Below are 17,188 nucleotides of genomic sequence, written 5' to 3'. Positions count from 1 at the left end.
AAAAATGTGCACATTTTGTAGCATATTTAAGAACACTACTTTTGTGTACAGTGCATGTAAGTGTTCAACAAAGCTCTTCATTACAACCTCTCAAAGATTAAAAGAGTGCATATTCATGTGACATTGCATGCTTGTTTGATTAGTGTGTTCTGCTCCACCCAATGGACAAGTTGATTGTGGTAGTGGATTAGTGAACATAGGACTTGAAGGGGATGATTGTACCTTCTCATGTGATCCTGGGTATATGTTACAAGGAAGTGTTACTAGTGGAACTTGTGAGAACAATGGAAGTTGGAGTGGAGGACTATCATCTTGTGTGCAAATGAATTGTCCTGACAGAATTGTGTTCTCTGACAACTCAGTGCTTTCTCCAGTAACTCCATCATGTGTCCTTACATATCAGTCACACTGTACACTACCATGTGATGAAGGTTTTACTGGAGATGATGTCACTTACTTGTGTAATGTAACAAGTGACCCTACCATGGTTGACTGGGTACCAATAGGTGGAGTAGATCTGACTTGTGAAAGAGGTGGGTTTATAGGAGCTATGAAACAGTTCATGTAATTTTATATTTCAATGTAGTTCAATGTCCATCTATTACTAATGGGACACTTCAGTGTCCAAATGGAGCTACTACTGGTGTGTTTGAAGACACTTGTACATTTTCCTGCAATGGAGGTTATAAATTACAAGGATCTAATAATGGAACTTGTTTAGCTAACCAAAGTTGGAGTGGAGGACTAGCATCTTGTGTACCACTTAACTGTACACTACCAAATGGTGTCATACCATCACCATCATGTAGTCTAGTGTATCAGTCACAATGTACACTATCATGTGATGAGGGTTTTACTGGAGATGATGTCACTTACTTGTGTAATGTAACAAGTGACCCTACCATGGTTGACTGGGTACCAATAGGTGAAGTAGCTGTGATGTGTGAGAGAGGTCAGTTTAAAATGTAATGTGTTGAATGTGAGGTTGAATGTCATACATAATAGCTAGGTGATTGTACAACTATCATAATCACTATATAATAATATTTATGTGACAATAATGATAGTATCATGATATTACTCAAAAACACTTAACCTTGTTTATATGAATCCCATTACATACCACGTGTATCTACTTTTCTAACGCTCAATTGGTAAAATTATCTCTGTAATACACTTAAATTGTTATCATTTTACTCAACTTATTATTATTATTATTATTATATATTATAATGTGCAGAACCTCAAAAAGAGTGTGTGGCACAACATTACAAGTGGGTGAGTTGTGGGGAAGGGGGATGTGACATATTACAAACAGTTCGTACATACAGTCATGTTATTATAAGTGTTCTTTTGAAGTGATCTAGAGTTGGAGAGTTAATGGTGGCTAAGGCTGTTCCACAATCTGATAGCTGACGGGAAAAAGGAATATAAGTGAGTGTTAATTCTTGAGTAAGGGAGCTGATAGCAGAGTCGATGATGGCGAGTGTGGGAGGTGCAAGGGATAAGAGATTGGTTGCAAGGCATATTTATCAAGTTATTAGATATCTTATACATCATTGTAGCTTTTATGCATGCTCTTCTATTTTGTAGACTTTTCCATCCAAGGTTGTTAATAAGGTTACACTAACAGACCAAGAGTAACTGTTCGTAACAAATCTACTTGAATCTTTTCCAACATTAGGATATCTTTTTGAGTATGGGGATCCCAAACTGTGCACGAATATTCTAGAATTGGTATAACTAAGGATTTGTAACAGGATTCCTTGATGTGGGGTGGACAGGATTTTAAATTTCTATGCAAAAATCCCAAGACAGAGTTTGCCTTTTTGGAAATATTGGAGATGTGCTCTGACCAGTTCAGTCTCTCATTAATGGTAATTCCTAGGTATTTAACTGATGAAACTTGTTTTATAGCTGTACCATCCATTCTATAGGTTATGGTTAATGGTGAACGTTTGTTTGTGATGCAAAGAAATTCGCACTTGTTAAAGTTAAACAGAAGTTGCCAATCCTTGGACCATTTGACCAGTCTGTTGATGTCATCCTGGAGAAGGTTTTGATCATCTCTGGTTTCGATTTTGCGATATAATAAGATATCATCAGTATATAGTTTGATTTTGGAGGCTATATTTAGGGGAATATCGTTTACAAAACATAAAAAAAGGAGGAGGGCTAAAACAGTTCCTTGGGGTACACCAGATGTTACTATGGAAGAATTGCTACTTGTGCCATCTATTGTTACTTTTTGACTTCTATTATAAAGGTAGTGCTTGATCCATGACAAGAGGGGGCCTCTGATCTTTCTCAGTACTATCATGTTTGCTTAAGTAGAATTCGAGGAAAATGGGAATGGAAAGCAGGAACAGGAACAACCCATGGAAAATGCCTGATAAGGTCATCATGCAATATGAAGGTTGGATAGGTTGGATTTTACAGCGCAATGTTTCTTTGCAGCATTGTTTGAATCCTTTCACTAAAACAATCAAAACGCTCTAATAGAGCAGTCACCTGCATTAAAATACTCTAATAGAGAATTCAAGAATGTTTTGTTAACTATCCCATCAGGAACCCATATTGATGGCCTGTGTGAATTGATGGACTATAGCTGTCATAGATTGAGCTAAGTCATCAATATTGAAAGTTGCTACTCCCTTGAAACCATAAAATTTAAATCATAGCATAAATACAAAGGATTCTGATTAACTGACAGTGCCTGCATATGAATGCTGGAAGTTGTACCAGTAACCTCAGGAAAAAGTCACATGGTAAGTGTAGTCCTGGGCGATACTGAAAATAATGCTATTCAATATATTGACAAGCTTATATTCACGATATGATTAAATATTTAGTATAATTAGATTTGTCAAGCAGTGAGACTAGTGACACATTATTGCATCATATTATATCACAGAATGTAAAATGGTGCCAGATTACAGCTGGAATTTGCCCATAATCGAATTGCCTTTCCTTGTAGGTATATAGCCAGTGCAAGAAACACAACCACTAGCCAGATTAATTAGGCGATATAGGCGATATTGGTGATTCTATTGTCTAGACAATATTATTGTGTAGACAATATTATTGTGGCTCTATAATTTACCTCGATACGATATATTGTGTAGTTCAACATCACGATATTGCCAATATATTGAAATATTGCCCAGCTGTAGGTAAGTATGTGGTAGCTGCAGTATGTGCATAGGTGCATGGTAGCACCAAATTTTTGCCCATAGTATGTACCGTATATGAGAAGTCATGCATGGGGACTCCTCTTGGTACCACTTCATGCAGCTTGACAAGCAAGCATACCAGTGTTGCATGCATACTCCCATCATATGACTTCTTATCTGGAAGCAGTAGGTGCAGTTTTCGAAGCCACTGTCAGTACTTTGTGAATCTCAGTTTCACTTAGCTGTTGTTTAATAGTTGAATGTTTATTGTTTCAAAGGAGTAGATAACTTTCAATATTGACAAGTACACAGAAAAATTTGGAATTTTCAACTAGAGTAGGGACCATAGCACATTGATAAAAAGTACTGAAACAAGCTGGAGTAGTGCACAATATTAATTCACAGTAAAACAATAAGAAGTGTTATATCCCTACTGTGCATTTCCATAATGGTATCTTGAGCACAGTAGGGATATAACACTTCTTATTATTTTACTGTGATTTAATATCGTGCACTACTCCAGCTTGTTTCAGTACTTTTTATCGATGTGTTATGGTCCCTACTCTAGTTGAAAATTCCAAAATTTTCTGTCACTTGTTCGTTAACTTTTTTTGTAAATAGTTATTATGGCTGGTGAACCCACGCATACCGCATCTGAAATGATGCCGCGCGCCCCAACTATATAAATTATCGTCTGAAAAGTGAGTATCCATTATGCTTCATTGTCGGCTATGTTCAACCCGTTACACAGCAGTACAAATCAAGAACTGTTTGAAAAGCACCTCTGCAATCAAAATAGCCACTATGAGAAGTACGGACGATTTCCGTTAAGAAGGGAAGCCATCACATGCTACAGCCAAATCGACACTTTTCACTGTCAGCAAAGATGAATGGGACACAAAGGAGGCCACTGGTAAGTCCATGAAGAATGCATTGTATGTACTGCGGTATGCCAAAAGGCACCTCTCGGGACGAAGCAATGTCGAACAGTCAAAACATCAAGCCCGTAGCCTTAGCCCGTATCGAGTTACGCTTGTCTGAAGGCATCAGTTAGTCAGTTACTCAGTCAGTAGTAGTCTCGCGTGGCCAGATCACTATTTTCTTCGGGGTGGCGCTTATTGATTAGAGATTATAAGCGTCCCCCCCTTTTTTGAGGGAGCGCTTATGATCTAAGCGCAACCCCGAAGAAAATAGTGGTCTGGCCACAAGAGACTAGAAAATTCCATTGAATAAAAAAATTTTAAATTCCGTAGCAACTTGTTGAAAGTGTTTCAGGTCAATCTGAAAGCTAGTTTGGTTGGATTAGTTTTACCTAACCAATACTGCCTCATCGTCGTCAGGGGAAATTGAGGCTGTTTTTTGGGTGATATTATTTCGTTCGCCATGCCTACTCCTTTGTGGTCCCTACTATACAGTAACTATCGTATTGTATGATATATGAAGGCTATACAATAATTATTTTAGAGGTGCCAGCTGTATGTTCTATTAGAGTATTTGAATAGTATTATATGAAACAGTTTAACTGTACTTGCAGTATGATAGTTAACTTGTATTTGATATAGTTTCCAGTGGTGGAAGCTCTACATCATTTGCTCCTATCATTGCTGGAGTAATAGGAGGAATTGTGATTTCCATATTTGTTCTCATTTGTGTTGTGGTGCTTTATGTCCGATGGTCACAAATAAAGAAACATTATGCTATTTCATCAACTTCAAAGGCATCTTCTGGCTCTGACAAAGGTCAATAATGCTTAATTTAATTGGACATATTGTACAGACTTACATAGTATTATAAATCATACTTGTTTAGGTCATGGTAAACCAATTGGACTACAGGGCATGGTTTTATCTAACGAACTATACTGTGATCAATCTACAGCATGCAACTATGAATTCTTACAGGTAGTCATATGTGCATTGTTATTATTAAAACTGTGACTCAATGCTTACAGTCAATTAATGACTACACTACAACCAATTATAGTCAACCTCACAATTACTTCACTTTGGATGAAACTTTAAGTAGTATGGAAAGTGTATATGAGTATGCTGAGCATGCTGTAAATGCAATGGAAGATGAGCAGAAGATATACGAGACTCCATGTGACGATGAAGATTATGGTCCACTTTATTCTGAACCACCAACACAAGTTGAGAAAATTTATGAGACATTTGAAGGAAAAAGGTTCTGCAAGCTGTTTTGCAGGGATATCAAGTAAGCAGGTAGCATGCAGACAAAGCTTGTATAAGTTTGCTAGGACTCTGAAACATCTTGGTTCTGGAGAGTTTGGAGTTGTTACCCATGGTGTACTGACTAATGTGAATGGAGAGTTTGAAGTAGCAGTGAAACAGTTGAGCAATGATGTTAATGACAAAGACAAACTGCGCTTCCTCCAAGAAGCTGCCATAATGTGCCAGTTTGATCATGATAATGTGATCAAGCTTTATGGTGTAGTGACAGAAGCTCCTGTCATGATTGTGTTGGAGTATATGTCTCGTGGGGATCTTAGAAATTTTTTGCACACAATGCAACTATCGTAAGTGAACTCAAAGGCATTATATCATTACAGTTTGCACATATGTTTACAGGAGCCAAGAAACACTTCATCCAAAATTATCTTTGCTCCTGCTAAAATTCTGTCAAGAGATTGCAGCGGGAATGGCCTACCTTGCTGGTAAACAGTTTGTTCACAGAGATTTGGCTGCCAGAAATGTTCTTGTTTCAAAAAATTGCATATGCAAGGTAAAATATACAATAGTGTGGAACAGCGCACTTAGGTTATGTCAGAGCGAACATATTTTGAAGTAACAACTGTTTATCTATACAGACGCTATCAGCAAATTATCAGGGTCTATGTATTGCATAGTGTAAGAGTAATCATTTGTACATAGGCATAAAATGAAATTGGGGAGCAACCCTTATACTAAAAATTTCCCCTGGCTATGGCTAGTTACCTGTGTAACTAAGTTGGTCTCTTGTCATGAAAACATTGCTGGTTACCATGGCCGTATCTATGTATAGGTATAGCAGTAGCCTATAGTAATGTGCACAGTCGACAATGATAAGAAGCTTTGCACAACTCCTACAGTTCCTGTATCCTATCAGCAGCACTTGCATCTAGCAAAAGCTACCTGTGGTCTTTTTTACTTGAGGATGATGCGTTTAAGTGATATGAAGTGGCTATTAATGATTTTGTTAGCAAAATAAGTTGTAATTTTCACAAAGTTAATAAACAAACTCTGCTGGATTCCTCAGCCTTTTCATTTATTAGATTGTTTTATAAACATATTGTGTGTTATAAAGTGATCTAGCTATGTTTGACCTTTAGATTGCTGACTTTGGAATGTCTCGTGATCTACTTAATGAAAACTACTACATCACATCAGGTGGGAAGATACCAGTGAAGTGGACAGCTCCTGAGGTATTCTTGATCAATGGCCACACAGTTTACATTTGTCTCATATAATATATTTAGGCATTGCATTATCGAAAATATTCAATTCAAAGTGATGTGTGGAGTTATGGATGTGTTCTGTATGAGATATGGAGTATGGGATATAAACCATTTGAAGAGCTGTCAGGTGCTGAGGTAAATATGTGGATATAATGAAGGTGATGAAATAATCACTTCTATATAGACAGTACAGAAAGTTGACACAGGTTACAGGCTCCCGCCTCCACCTGGTTGTCCACGAACCATATACAGAGTAATGATCAAGTGTTGGTATGTAGAAGAAATCCATATAAGTATCAACCTTTCCATACTGTTTATTGGCATTTTGATTTCTAGGCATCCTGATCCAAGATCAAGACCACAGTTTGGACATATCACAAAGTTACTAGCTGGTAATGGCAACTACCTGTTGGGTTGGTCTGATGAGGATAAACAAGTTGCTGGTGAAGATGGTATGAAGTTGGGAGCTCCTTTGGAATGTACTTTCAACCTGTATTATGACCTACAGTGTCAGTACAAGCAAGTCTGACAAAATACATTTACACATTTATACACAACGAATCAACCTGTATACATTGAGTAGCGTATGGCCGTATTGACATAATTTTAATCAAATACTATAAGTAGCTAAACTGTACCTTTTGACCAAAAACACTGATTACATAGAATACTTTTGCTAAATTGTTATTATGTATACCTAGTGATCATATCATATATCCAATTGGAGGATGAAATGATGAGGTAGGGGATAGTTCATGCATGGTCACTACATTTATAATCATCCTATAGCCTAGTCTGAATGAAGCCCAGTCTATTTAGTGAGCTGCATGTTGTTAGAAATATAGCTATCTGATGTCTGCAAAAAGTAGAAGAGTTCAGTAGCAAAGGTCATTTTTTATTGTGGTATACAAGTGCGTGACGTCAGAATTAATTAAAGTGCAAATATAGAGATTTAGTGGTTAACGCAGCTGGAAAAGGAAAAGCACGTGACTGTGCGTAGAAGAAGCCGTAAGAACTTTATGCTGCTGATTTAGAGGGAGTATTCTCTGGTTAGAACTATTGTTGTCTCGTAATAAGTGTTCAGTGTTGATGTGGTCAGACACGTCGGAAGGGACTAAAAATATCAAAATTCAATGGGTGGAGTCTGGCTTTCTTCATGTTAGCTAGCTCCATCGTGACAGTTGCAGTTGAAACCAATGGCTGGCACGAAAAAAATATATAGGGGCGGAGCCACTATTTTACTGTTCCATGGGAGAGCTTAGAGTTCGGTTTATCATTAGCTGTTTTCATAGTTAGGCAGTCCGGCGCCATGTAGTGGACAGCAACTGAGGAACTAAGAGGCTAAGTTGAGAGGGAGTCATTCTGCAACATCTCTGATGACACACAGGCACTCACTGTAGGTAGATCTGCGACTACAGTCAAAGGTCAAGGCCACCAAATTCGTGCCAAGTCAACGGTCAAGGGTAAAAATTTCCAACCCACAATCGAAAAGTACTGAATTATCGTTGCTAAGTCACCGGTCAAAGGTTGAAAAAGACGCTTAGTCACAGGTCAAAGTGAAATTTGGGTTGGTAAAGATTTTGACCATGGTCGCAGATTTACGTACCTACAGCGCGTACCTACATGACACCTCCTTGATCTAATACCTACCTTGGTCTTTGCAAACCACTCAGTATCCTATAGTGGTGAGCTAAGTCGAAGTGAAACAACTGTAGCTATCACTGGCCATTGTTACCGAAAAAGCTCACCTTCAAAATTGCTTGTTCACTGTTCATGTCACAGGTCAAGGCAAACAAGACAAACTCTTACAAGTCAATTCAACCATCATTTTATCTTTACCATTACCTAGCTCCCCCAACCATGAGGTGCTAGCTACGCCTATGATTGAGGATTTTTATAAAGGTTATATTTTGTGGACATTGAGGTTGATTCTGTCAACTATACTGAAATGAAGACAAGTCAAACCCATAACAAGGATTACATGTAGTGACATCACTGTTGTGAATCCCTATTTATACTACAGTATATCAGTCAATCTTGCTAATTTTTAGCTAACTACGTTTTGAGACTAACATATTAGAACTAAGTACACAAAACTCAGTAGCATGCATTATAAGTACAGTACTGCTCAAATGCAACATTGTCTCGCAAGAGTGCAAATGATTTATACTACTTAAGGAACATGCACCCATTTCACTTGCAAGTATTCATCCCATTTTGTTTGAAATGATTACTTGCAAACGGATAGGTGCCACGCTCTTTAATTAGCAGTTTTTGAATTGCTTGCACTCTCGCGAAATGACGTTACACTTGAGTGGTAGTGTAGTTGTACACTTGCACATTTCTACACTTAGACTTTGGTATGTTAAGAATGCTTTGATATTTGTAAAGTATGCACGTGTTTAAGTTATAACTAATCAAAGTGACTTAACTTTAGGTTAATAGTAAAGTTTGTAGCAATGTCACACTACAATTGTGGCAGCTTTTGAGGATACTTGCTTGCATTCTCCTCCTTTGCCTCCCTTGTTGTAGTAGCTTCTTCCTTGGCCTTTCTTGATGTACACTGTAGTAGTCTCCTCCTCCTTGATGTTAACGTTGCAGTTCTTCTTTGGGTTCCTTGATGTTAGAATAGCAGATGACAACACAGTTTGGTTTTTGCTTCTTAACTTTGTTGCTGTGACTCTATTGCTATTCAAACTATCAAAAGACTCTGCTACGATGACAGGATATCTACACACCAATTTTCAAGTTATTTCTATACTCGGTTTACCCTGCTGCCGTGACAGAAGTTAGATCTTTTTTTACGTGAATAAATGCTCATAACTCCTTGGATATTCCTCAGATTCATAGCAAACTTGGTAGGTGAACCCACCATTACACACTCTTCATTTGTGCCAAAGATCAGGGCAATTTAGTTACACGTTTGCATTTATAGAAATTTTTGCAAAGTGTGTGAAAAGAAATTGAAGCTCCCGTAGCCTTTGTACGGTATAAGAAAAAACGAAGAAATTAAAGTGAAACTTTGAATGCCCATATCTCACAAATGGCTGTTATGAATTTAAACAAATTTGCTGTGTGGCGTACCCTACCTGGTGGACAGCTATAATGAAAAAATGGTGTGCTTTGGAGAAGGCTATGCACACGTGAAAAAGCTGTTTTCATTCTTCCTGTCAATATACTCACGGTGTAGTGTGCCAGCTTTCTTGGTTGTACAACACACTACCGTGCATCTTGATCTATTATCTAACCCATGTTCTTGAAAGTAATATGGTGAGTAATTAGTTTTAATTACAGCATAATTCATACACAAATACTGACTGTATTTATTCCATCTATGTTTAGGTGTTGGTACTAATAATCCAAAAATTCTATTTTGACTCAAATAAAAGCAGACCACAGCCCCCAATAGTGAATAACATTAGAGTCTTTTATAGATTTGAGGTTCATTTTGTATCGTTATAGGGAGTTTTTAAAAATAATTGTTCCAATAGCTACCAAATAAAGACGGGGTTAGAAAAGGTAGTAGTGGAGCATTATTTTTGCTGTGAATTTTTATGCTACTGTAGTTGCTACCTCTAGTCAGTCTTCACATGTGCATATGCAGTGATTATTGTTTGATCTTTATGTAGGAAACCATAGCAGCTACCATGAATTTGGTGGTCTTTGTTGTACTTCTAATGTGGTGCCTCACACTGACTGGTAAGGAGATTGTGTTAGAATATTGATGAAGCACTAGTAGTACAGATCATATTTACAGAGTATAAAAGTAACTAACCTGCAGTACTACAGTAGAACTGTGTCATACAGTATGGTAGTACTATTAGGAATCACAAAGATTTTCTGCACAAAGTGACCAGCCTCATGTTCCTTCATGACAGTATTAATAAGACATACTCAAACCCAATGTACCTCCAGAGCAATCCCAAATACATCCAGTAAGTTTCCATGGAATTTCTGTTGAAATGAATTTTCTACCAAATGACAAACCAACTAACAGACCAACCAATAGCTTTAGCCAAGCCAAACTTAGCCGTGGTTAACATTGCGAGCTTGATTCTTCACTGTTTTAATGTCTTAAACTTCCTTGTGCTTACTATGATATAATAGAGATCATTTGTAATTTGTGACCCAGTCTGACAAAACCGGGCTTATCGCCTATTTAAAAGTATCGAGAAATGCTGGTTTTAAGTATTTAGTGTGTTGTAGCTCGCCAATGGTTGAAGCTATGTGTACCAAATTTTCACACGTTTTACACCAATTCCTTACCTTCCAGAGCATCCACTGTGCAAGTAGCCAACAGCTAAATTTCCCACCATTTTAGATAGTTTTTAAACCGAGGTTGACTGTATCAGGCGAGCTGCAAATTGGGTGGGAGGCGGGGGCCCTGGAAGGCGGGCAAGATGGTGTTAAAAAATTGAATAGGAAGCCAAGGGATGGATTAGGCCAAGTTTTGAGCCAATGAGGTCTCACAACTGGCTAAAGTGAAAGGAAACCCACAGCAGAGGTACTTATTCAACACCACAGAGCTGTACAGCCACACACAGTCATTCCCAAGCTGACCAGAGCTCCATTAAGGCCCCACACCACACGTACGGATCGCCACTGGGCTTGGGAAAAGCAGCCAGCAAAACTAGACCACTCAAGTCTAGCTGATTTTAAATGTGGAATTAGTTAGTTTATTCATGTAGCTTTGTGTCCTGGGTGAAAAATCGAATCCGCTAACATGGGCGATAAGACTGGTTTTCTCAGACTGGGTCACATTTAAGTAGTGACTAGATTGATTGCTAAGGTTTTTCTCCAATTGTTTTTTATTTGTAGTAGTGTGTAACTAGTTGACAACAAAATGACATGGCCACTTCACTTTTGTTACTAATTAATGTTTGGCACGCAATCCAGATGTGAATTTAGTGTTATGATGTCTGGCGCCATTCTATCCTTTGATGTGGTATACACTACCTTATGTTAGAAAAAGTAAACAAACAAGTATATTAGTGCTGTACACCTACAAAATTTTTGTCACTGGTTAATTACCTACTAATAACTGGCAATAACTGGTTAATTGGTTTGTGTGTATATTGGCAGACATAATATGTACTCAACAAGTCTGCTGGAAGGTTTAGGGTGGTAGCAAAGTGACCATCAACATCCTGTCTTGTAATAACAGTTATTACAATCACATATTTATACACATGCTTTGAGGTTATGACATGATGTTAACACTTGTCAACAGGGGTAATTTATGGTTTACCAAGTGGGTGGGCAATAACTGGTTTAATGGATTTAAATTCCTGTCATAGGAATAAAAGGTAAGTTGTCTAAATCCACAGCAAATAGTGGACATTTTGGTCATGAGCTTCACTATATAGCTGCAGGTGTAGATGACCTTCTTGTTTCATTATTTTTATTTCTATGATCTCTGCTCAAATTGAAAACTCCATTTTTTCCTTGTACTTGTATATCAAAGAATCGTAAAAGTTTGTATTTTCCTACTGTACTGAAAATTCCAGTGTCTTTTCTCTCGGAAGTATTGATTAAGCCTAAGCATACCTCCAGTTCAACAAAACACCTCTGATATATTGCTACAAAATTTTTAAAACTATTCAATGACTAATGTCTTTAGCCAAGCATAACTCAACTGTGATTTATACCAAGAGCTTAATGTCTTTGTTATTTGACATCCCTTAGGCTTGAGATATGCTTGTTTACCTATTTTAGCAGAGCTACAATTGTGCTCCGTATCTTTCATCATTAGAGATGATTCATGGATAGCACCTATACTCTTCTTTACACGTATTGCCAGCAAGCTGAACATAGCTGAAATGAAGTAAAATGGCTATGTCACTTTTTAGTGAGTGATAGTCAGGGCACACATTCCGACAAGCAGCCACCTCTAGTGCTATTCTTTCCTTTAATGCAGCATGTACTGTAGCTGGTTCATTCTATTGGTACTGTAAATGAACAAGTATAAGGAAAATTGTGAATTTGAATTCAGAAGTTTGAGTAGGGACAAAGAAATAAGCAGTTATGAAACATGGAGAATCGACTATACTTGTATTGTACATTTAATCCTTACTTTAGTCATGGCTTTAGAATTACTACTGACAAGCTATATACATGACTAAAGTTGAAATTAAATGTGCAATAGTATAGCTACTAGTATAACACACAGGTTTAGGCAACTCCTCTTGATTCATAAATATAGACCTGTACTTATGACAATTCCAAATTTTGTTACCTCTGCATTAACCATAGTAAATCTCAGTTATACTAACTCTCAGCTTACCAGATACTAAAGTATCAAGTAGAATTGTGAGTGTTTCATTAGAGTAGTCAAATACATAAAATACTGATAGTTGCAAAATTGCAGGGTGGTTTTGTCTCCATATTGGTTTTGCACACAAATTCACAGTTACGGGCTTGTCAATTATTTAATCACCAGGTGTTCTTCACTGTATGCTGTAAGAGTAGTTACAGAGCCTTAGCTGTATGATGGTTTCTTCAATAGGTGGACAGACTTGCACCGACACTGTCAACCTTATACAACTTGGAGATGATGACCTAGGTCTAGGCAGATTGGCAATCATTCCACGTCTCAATTTTACTTGCAATGGTAGAATGACTTCCATTTCAGTGTTAGTAAACAGAGATAGTTCAAGAAATGACTACCCTTTTTTACAAGTTTGGAGGCCATCACCACAACCTTCCATGGTGTACAACAGAATTGGAGAAGTTCAGCAGCAAGCAAGTCACTCTGTGTCCTGCCTTTTTAGTTCATGTACAACCACCATTCCTCTTACTGGTGATAGCAGAATAGACTTTAATTCAGGAGATGTCTTTGGATATTATCATCCATCTGATCCACTTTATCAAGTTGCAACTGTGAGAACCAGTGGATATATACAGTATCGATTTGGATCTTATTTAACAACAGCTGATCTTAGTAATGCCGAAAGGATGGATGACAATCGGCAACCATTAATCCAGTTTGAAATTGGTAATGATGATATATGTAACCAGTTGTGCAAAATCCATAAATGTTGACACATTTCTCTAATTCATAGTCATACTTGCACCACCATAGTCCCTATGAATAGGAAAGTCCATAGTTTATACGTTATAGTTAAACCCCACCATGAGTAGGATATTGTAGTTATCAACCCGAGGCCAAGGCGAAGCCGAGGCCAAGGTGTTGATAACTAGATATCCTACAAGTGTGGGTGGGTTTAACAGGCTTCTATCCCACACTTTGAAGCAGTCAAGTTCACAAACAACATGTCAGTAAGGCTAGACAAGCATGTCAGTTGTGTATGGCTTCAATTTTTTGCTGAACTTGTAGTTTTACTAGTCTTATTTCCAGCCGCCCACATACTCAATCACACAACTTCTTGTGATCTAATTCGTGGGTAGCTAAGGGCGAGACAAAGGTTTTACAATGTTTATGGCTTCAATTCTTGCTAAGTTTGTAGTTTTATATGTGTAAGGCTTCAATTTACTTTGATTGCACTTCTTTCAATTGAAGGTGTGTCTTCCATGTATGCTTGGGGTTTAGCTACCATATACTTTCACTTTTTTGACGTAGGGCTTCAGTGGGTAGAATTATACACATCCTTCAGGGCAAAGGCTTAAACTATGAAACAAAACTATGATAGTTAAATGTACTTCCAATGCAACACAAACAAACACTAGTACTTATATGACATCATTATAGCACATTTGTTATTAGAAATAGTTCAAAAAAATCAAATAATTTATAGACATTGTTACATGTGACTATCTCTGGGAAAACCTTTATTGCTTATTTACAAGTATCAAGGATGTCAGTTTTATGTATTTAGAGTGTTGTAGCACAATAATAGTCAATGCTACACGTACCGAATTTCACACATTTTATGTCAATTCAATATCTTCCAGAGCATCATTTTACTCGAGGTTGGCTGTATCAGATGAGTTCTAATAGGAAGGTGGGTGAGGGTGGAGTAGAGGGAAAGATGTTGTTTACAAAATGAAAGAGGACTGTGTAGGGATGAATTAGACCCAGTTATGGGTCTTTCAGGGCTCAAATATGAAAGGAAATTCACAGCATAGGTCTTTTAATGCCATGGAGCTGTGCCGACACATGCACACATGCAGCCATTTGCAGTTTGGACAGAGCTCCATCAAGGCCCCAGATCACTTGTGTGGCCCACTACTGGGCTTGGGGAAAGCACTCAAAGCAACCAGCAACTCCATCCTGGCTGATTTTGACAGTGAAATTAGATAGTGTATCCATGTAGCTTTGTGTTTATGGTAAAAATTAATTCTGCTGTCATGTGTGATAAGACCAGTTTTCCCAGATCCAGTAAACAATTTTACAATAAATTTTGTTGTGAATTTAGGCTTGCATGATTATGTGTATGGGGTACTTGCACATCGAGCCATACATATTGGATGTGAAACCATGTGAATGTTGTTTGTGGTTTAAAAATTTTTAAATGTTGTTTGTTTTCAGTTATCAATAAGGTAGTATAATTAGTTACCAAGATAAAAACGACTACCTTTTTACCAAGACCAGCTCAGTAAAAACTGGTGGTTTTTGCACATTCCTCAAATTCCATTTTATTACTTTTCTGTTATCATACAGTACAATAGTACTGTGTAGTATAGATGATGAAGATTTGGACAAAAAGGTTACCATATGAAACATATAACTTGAGAATGTGTGTACACAGAAAAACATAATTTATAAGAAAACATAATAAAGATATATGTTTCTATACCACTGAAAAGCCTGCCTCAATTTCACCTCATGACAACATGACAATATTGGTTCAGGAGAATCAAGCCCAAAAGTGCCTTCAAATTGACCCAAACGTTTTCATCAAGCTGCTACAGAATTAATTCAACAGAATTGTCTACTGCCTGCCTAACTGATGCATTCAGCCAAGCATTGCAGAAAAGTGGCTACAGCTATGGTGCTACTTCTTTTATAGAAATGCTTCAAATTCACTTAAGAAGAAATCTTTGATAGCCATACATGTGCTACTGTCTTACTCTGTTCTTCCTCACCATAGTAGCCATCACAGTGTGGCTTCCATCTCTGGGCGTACACATCAACATATTGGAATACATGTGCTATTGAAGCTTAGATGTCACCTGCCACCTGTTTGTAGATGGTATGCACAAAGCATATGTATGAAATAGACTACTGTCCACTAGGATGATGCAACCTTGTGTGTACGGGTAAGTGAATTAGTCTGGTGCAGCCACAGACCCTGGTCTGTATCAATCAATAGTAGGTGCAGCTGGAATGTAAGTCGACAGCCCTTGTACTTCTATGAATATAACTGCATTACTAGATTCAGATCATGACCTCACTCATGAATATCAAGACACACGATATGTCATGCGGCCAAGTACAGCCAGTACGGGTGCACGACAGACAAGTGTGTATTTTACAGGAACCAAGAAAATGCCATTTTCTTGCATCCATAGCTCGATAGTTCCTGATCAGAAATTAACTATTTTTGCTGTGGGAACTCCCTTGGGGTGGGACACCTGCCATTTCAAAATTTGAGTTGAATATGCCAAGCCATCCCTGAGATACGCACCTTCAAAATTCATCTTAGTTTCTTCATCCTTTTTTTTGCTCCACTCAGAAAAATTTCTATAACCCGCGCGTGCTTTAGTAGATGTTTTTCAAATTTGGAGGGCAGTAAGAATGTAATGTAGCACATTTACAATCCAAATTTTGTACATATTGGATAACGAACGAGGGAATTATATGCAACTTTCAAAAAATGTGATAGCAATTTTTTGTCATGGCCACAGGGTAAACCGCGTGGAGGAATGACTTGAAAATTGTTCTGTACATGGAGTAACTATTGTAGTGCAAATCTTTTGTGGTTTGATAGAAATTGCAGTAACAGTCTGTTACAGTCATGGAGTTATAGCCAACTATATGTAAAAGCGCACGATTGAGGTTTGTTAATAGAAAGTATTACTTGCCATGCTACTAGGCAAACTAGTTAATGGAATCAGCTGAAAATAGGTAGAGAGGTAGACAAATTATATTAGAACAATCTTTCAGTGGTTTACAAGGAATCAGATTAAAATCCACTGAGCTATACTATGAAAGTCAACTAGGTGTACCAAGTGCACGATCAAGATACTCTGATAGTGCAATCACCCTAATAGAACATTCAGCTATGTAATAAGTCACTCTATTAGAACGTTCAGCTACAATTACGTCACTAAGTTCAGTTAACAACAAGTCACTCAATAGAGAGTTCAACTGCAATCAAGTCACCCTTCAACTAGTAACTGGCCAACTCTCAAGCTCAGAAGAAATTAAGCCAAGCTAAATATGTTTTACAAAATCATCAATAACCCTATCTCAGTACCACATGACCATCTCATCAAGTCATCTTCAACCACCCGAGGTCACAGCATTAGATATATACAGCTGGCAGCCAGAACAAACACATATCTACACTCCTACCATCAGGCTATGGAACTCCTTCCCACAAGAAATTGTTAGCTCACCAGACCTCAATCATTTTAAAGCACTTTTAGAAAATTATCT

The 17,188-nt window shown here is 37.6% G+C and overlaps 2 protein-coding genes across 2 annotated transcripts in view; both read left to right on the top strand.

Annotated features, from left to right (window-relative positions):
* Window positions 1–1,218: 1,218 nt before the first annotated feature.
* Window positions 1,219–7,267, top strand: LOC136251288 (ephrin type-A receptor 3-like). The gene is made up of 13 exons (XM_066043731.1): window positions 1,219–1,536; window positions 1,594–1,620; window positions 1,761–1,877; window positions 1,938–2,416; window positions 4,736–4,912; window positions 4,983–5,074; window positions 5,125–5,387; window positions 5,431–5,709; window positions 5,762–5,915; window positions 6,502–6,594; window positions 6,649–6,762; window positions 6,812–6,897; window positions 6,964–7,267. The coding sequence occupies exons 4-13, from the start codon at window positions 2,347–2,349 to the stop codon at window positions 7,154–7,156; spliced, it is 1,521 nt and encodes a 506-aa protein (XP_065899803.1). The 5' UTR covers window positions 1,219–1,536; window positions 1,594–1,620; window positions 1,761–1,877; window positions 1,938–2,346; the 3' UTR covers window positions 7,157–7,267.
* A 315-nt stretch (window positions 7,268–7,582) lies between these two features.
* The window catches only part of LOC136248567 (uncharacterized), a 44,515-nt gene continuing 34,909 nt past the window's right edge, over window positions 7,583–17,188 (top strand). The window contains exons 1-3 of the mRNA XM_066040336.1: window positions 7,583–7,676; window positions 10,257–10,326; window positions 13,133–13,621. Of these exons, the coding sequence (XP_065896408.1) occupies window positions 10,275–10,326; window positions 13,133–13,621 (541 nt within the window). The 5' untranslated portion in view covers window positions 7,583–7,676; window positions 10,257–10,274. The remainder of the gene's footprint in view (window positions 7,677–10,256; window positions 10,327–13,132; window positions 13,622–17,188) is intronic.

This window comes from Dysidea avara, chromosome 3 (assembly GCF_963678975.1).
Source record: "Dysidea avara chromosome 3, odDysAvar1.4, whole genome shotgun sequence".
NCBI lineage: Eukaryota > Metazoa > Porifera > Demospongiae > Dictyoceratida > Dysideidae > Dysidea > Dysidea avara.
Note: the sequence above shows the minus strand (reverse complement) of the source record. Positions and strands in the feature narration are given on the sequence as shown.